Genomic DNA, 3,493 nt, shown 5'->3' with positions numbered 1-3,493 from the left:
AACGATAATGCTATTAAAGACGTTTATATATGCTCAATCTGTAGGAAGCTTGTTCGGCAGCTTAGCTATAGACGACCTTGTTTGTGTGTTTATATATTTCTGACTGGTTGGCATAAAACGAGTGTTGCCAAGGTCAATAGGCTTCAGAGTAAAATTAGAACATATGCAAATCCTCATGTCCTTTGTTCTTGCAGCGCAGGTTCATAGGAACTCTCTGCTTTTGCGGCAGATAGGGAGTCCACCATGTCCAAGAATAACGCCGACAGCCTCTACACCCCAGCTTCCTCCCTCATCTTCTCGCTGTTGATAAATTCGCACCTGCTAAATAGCTTCTCCCACTGTATGGCCTGCTCAGCCGCCGTCGTGACAGTCTCATCCATGTCTCTGCTAATAGTCACAGGCCTTGTTCCATAGGGGCCGCCAAACAGCTGAAGCGAAAGTTTGCTTCGGAAGTCCTTCTTCAACTCCTGCCTCGTAACGTCGTAGAAGGCTGCAGGCCACATCTCAACACCACTGCCACCTCCCTCAGGACTACCACTGCTGGCAAACTTTGCAATGCTTCGACTGATAGTCTTGCCCAGTTCAAGCTGTGCGGCTGAATTGTCCGCGCCGCCCTCTAGGTGCGGAATATTCAACACGTACGGGATGTCGCTCAGATGCGCAACACGCCACATTGGCACGCCCATCTTCTGGAAGACTGGCATTGCATTATGCTCATACAATCGCATCTGTGATGGCTCCGCCCCGCCATTCTTAACGTACTGCCATGCAAAGTCGAGCACCGGGCACGTGAACCAAATGTCTCTGTTGATCTGCGCAGCGGTAGTATTGTGCAGAGAGAGGCCCGTCGTAATCCGGCCGTACCATGTGCTCGAAATCCTCGAGCGGGTATAGTTCTAGGAGCTTCGCCTTGGTAGAATCGGAGAGACCAAACAGCCAGGTTCCGAAAGTACCCAAGACTTCTTCGTCAGTGGACGTCGGCGGAGGTGCATACCAGGCGCCATCGTTCGTCACCCAGGAAGCGATCACTGGAATTCCTTTGGCAAACTTACCAGCACGCATGAGCTGGGAAGGCCGGCCGGGGATAAAATCGCCGTCATAAGTCGGGAAGAAGAACCCCTCTCCAAAAGGTGGACGGGCCGAACGAGAAGCTGTGACGGAGAGATTCGTCAAAATGTCAACTGGAGCCTCCCGTAAACATTCCAAAGTCTTTGCGGACTGATCGTATTCGCCGTCTTCGACACATCCTACTTGTCTTGCGATGGCTGCTGTGTTGTTTGCAACCAAATCTGAATCTGTGTTGAAGTTCAAGCCTGGACCGCCCGACATCATTCTAGGGTTTCTAGAAGTTAGCACAGAATAAACCTATCAGCCGATGAAGTTGCTCACATTGCTTGTTGGAATGGAACACCTTGCTTCCCGCCAAACGATATCAGCTGCAGGCTGATGTCGCTCGCTCCCACACTTTGTCCAATGGCGGTCACTTTCATCGAGATTGCAGTCAGCGGCTCTGAGCAGCACAGTGGTATGCTTGGGTGGAGTGCTTTACCTTTATGCGGATCGCCACCAAAAGCTTCAATATTGTCGCGAATCCCTACGATGCACACGATTAGCAAGCATTCATTGCAAGGTAGCGGGAATCATGAGTTCCGAAGCATACACTCGAACGCCGCTCGCTAATCACGAAGACCAGCATTCGTCTGTTTAGCCACCACCATTGCTTTACTTGTTGCGAAACCAAAGACTACGTACGTAAGTGGAGATGTTTCATTATCGAACGGCAAATCCTCTGATCCACTTACAGCCAAGGCGATAATTGATGGCAACGTAAATCAGTGGCTGACCATCTGCCGCAGCTTGCTTCACCAGGCCATCCGGCTCGTAGAGGATATCCGAGCCTGAGCCTAAGGCATGACCCCCTAAGTTCAGATGGACCTATTAGCATCCTGTGGTGACTGGAAGCAGCGGTTACGTGCGGACAAGCTACTATGCGACAGGGAACGGTGTCTTACCCCCATGCATCCATACCACCACCGGTAACTTGGCATCCTGCTTAGTACCCCGCGCCCGAGCTATCCTCAAGCTCAGGCAATTTTCACTTATGTTCACAACACGACTTGTGAACGGCAACACATCTCCAGTCCCCTGTGGACACCAGGCGCCGGGCTGTGTAGCGTCAATGACAGATCCCCTTGCGGGCTTGACCGGAACAGGCGGTGCGAAGCGGCGCTTGCCCGACGTATCTTCTGCATAGAAGATATTCTGGAAATGCTCGACGCCAGAGGAAGAAGAGCTGCCAATATACTTGATATCTCCGGCAGAGTCAACGACGGTTGGTGGAGAGACCAGTATTGCGGGCACGTGAATGCCATACTCGGCAATTTTCTGAAGTAGGAAGTCACGGGACGGTTGCAGGTAAATGGAAATTAAGCCAAAAAGCAATGCTAATAGACCAACAAAAAAGGGATTTCCCGTTTTTGCCATGACTGATGTAGACATGGACAAGGAGAAAAAGAGATATATGTACTCCAAGCTGTAGGCAATGGTCAGCGTGACTGGTTTTCAGTCAGCATCGAGTCCACTCACTGTCTTGCCCTGCCTCTTAACAAGACATAAAGATGATGATCAGATTGGGATCCTCTCCAAATCCAATCCTAATCGGGGAATAATGAAGGTTTGTTGAATCCGTTGTTCATTTGAAAGATTTGAAAGACGTCTTATTTGTACAGAGAACTGTTGGACGTGGTGAATTAGGCTATATAAACACGTGATTGCTGAGTCGCCATAACACTCACTAAGCCCTTCGATCGAGGAGTAGGGCTAAGAGCTGAGGCAGGGGTGCAAGCATGCTACCTAATTTGGACCCTGTCGATTCACCTGTGGACACGTTACACCGCTGATCTTGCCCTGCCTGTTACACAGCCACTGGTGTCACCGAATCAGCACCCCAAGAGGCTGAACATGACTCGTTTGAGACTTTGCAACACAATAGTCGCGCTGTCATCGTCCTGATCAAGCAAAATTCAGCTCCAGTAAGCAGTCGCGAATCGTAGAATAAAGACACATAAAAAGATACTGTACATAAAATAAGAAACACCACGCAAGGGATAAAGGAATGGGGGTGAATGCAGTTATGCCGAGCGAGACACAGAGGACATTTACCAGGTTCCCATTGGATGTATATCATGGTTTCCAAAAAAGGAAATAACAATAACCTCACTCCTCAACTACATGAGGAAATAAAAAAGCTCACACCAAGGGTCCTCCCTCCCGGGACCCACTGGTGCTACGAAAACCCCTACCTATATTTTTGGCGGGCAGGGGTTTTACTAGGCCTAAGTTTTTTTTTTATTAATTTTGGTTCCTTGAGGAACTAGAGGGATTCGAACGAACGCAGGCCGTTCATCTGGATGTTAGTGGTGTAAGAGACTTAGGCAACTTAACCACTGCACCATCGCAGCCCGCGTTTGTTGACAGGAAGACAGACAAAGAA

General features: G+C 49.5%; 6 protein-coding genes across 6 annotated transcripts; 4 read left to right on the top strand and 2 right to left on the bottom strand.

Annotated features, from left to right (window-relative positions):
- Window positions 1–486: 486 nt before the first annotated feature.
- T310_8683 (uncharacterized protein) lies at window positions 487–894 on the top strand (the record flags this gene model as incomplete). The annotated part of the gene is made up of 1 exon (XM_013468594.1): window positions 487–894. A coding segment is annotated over one exon (408 nt), but the record flags the coding sequence as incomplete, so codon positions are not given.
- T310_8681 (uncharacterized protein) lies at window positions 653–967 on the bottom strand (the record flags this gene model as incomplete). The annotated part of the gene is made up of 1 exon (XM_013468593.1): window positions 653–967. A coding segment is annotated over one exon (315 nt), but the record flags the coding sequence as incomplete, so codon positions are not given.
- T310_8680 (uncharacterized protein) lies at window positions 901–1,197 on the top strand (the record flags this gene model as incomplete). The annotated part of the gene is made up of 1 exon (XM_013468592.1): window positions 901–1,197. A coding segment is annotated over one exon (297 nt), but the record flags the coding sequence as incomplete, so codon positions are not given.
- Window positions 1,198–1,353: 156 nt separating this feature from the next.
- T310_8678 (uncharacterized protein) lies at window positions 1,354–1,680 on the top strand (the record flags this gene model as incomplete). Its single annotated transcript, XM_013468591.1, has 1 exon — window positions 1,354–1,680. A coding segment is annotated over one exon (327 nt), but the record flags the coding sequence as incomplete, so codon positions are not given.
- A 262-nt stretch (window positions 1,681–1,942) lies between these two features.
- T310_8677 (uncharacterized protein) lies at window positions 1,943–2,254 on the top strand (the record flags this gene model as incomplete). Its single annotated transcript, XM_013468590.1, has 1 exon — window positions 1,943–2,254. A coding segment is annotated over one exon (312 nt), but the record flags the coding sequence as incomplete, so codon positions are not given.
- Window positions 2,255–2,914: 660 nt separating this feature from the next.
- Window positions 2,915–3,223, bottom strand: T310_8673 (uncharacterized protein; the record flags this gene model as incomplete). Its single annotated transcript, XM_013468589.1, has 1 exon — window positions 2,915–3,223. A coding segment is annotated over one exon (309 nt), but the record flags the coding sequence as incomplete, so codon positions are not given.
- Window positions 3,224–3,493: the final 270 nt, after the last annotated feature.

The sequence above is a fragment of the Rasamsonia emersonii genome (genome assembly GCF_000968595.1).
Source record: "Rasamsonia emersonii CBS 393.64 chromosome Unknown ctg1118621760894, whole genome shotgun sequence".
In the NCBI taxonomy this organism is placed as follows: Eukaryota; Fungi; Ascomycota; class Eurotiomycetes; order Eurotiales; family Trichocomaceae; genus Rasamsonia; species Rasamsonia emersonii.
This window is presented reverse-complemented; position numbering and strand designations above follow the sequence as displayed.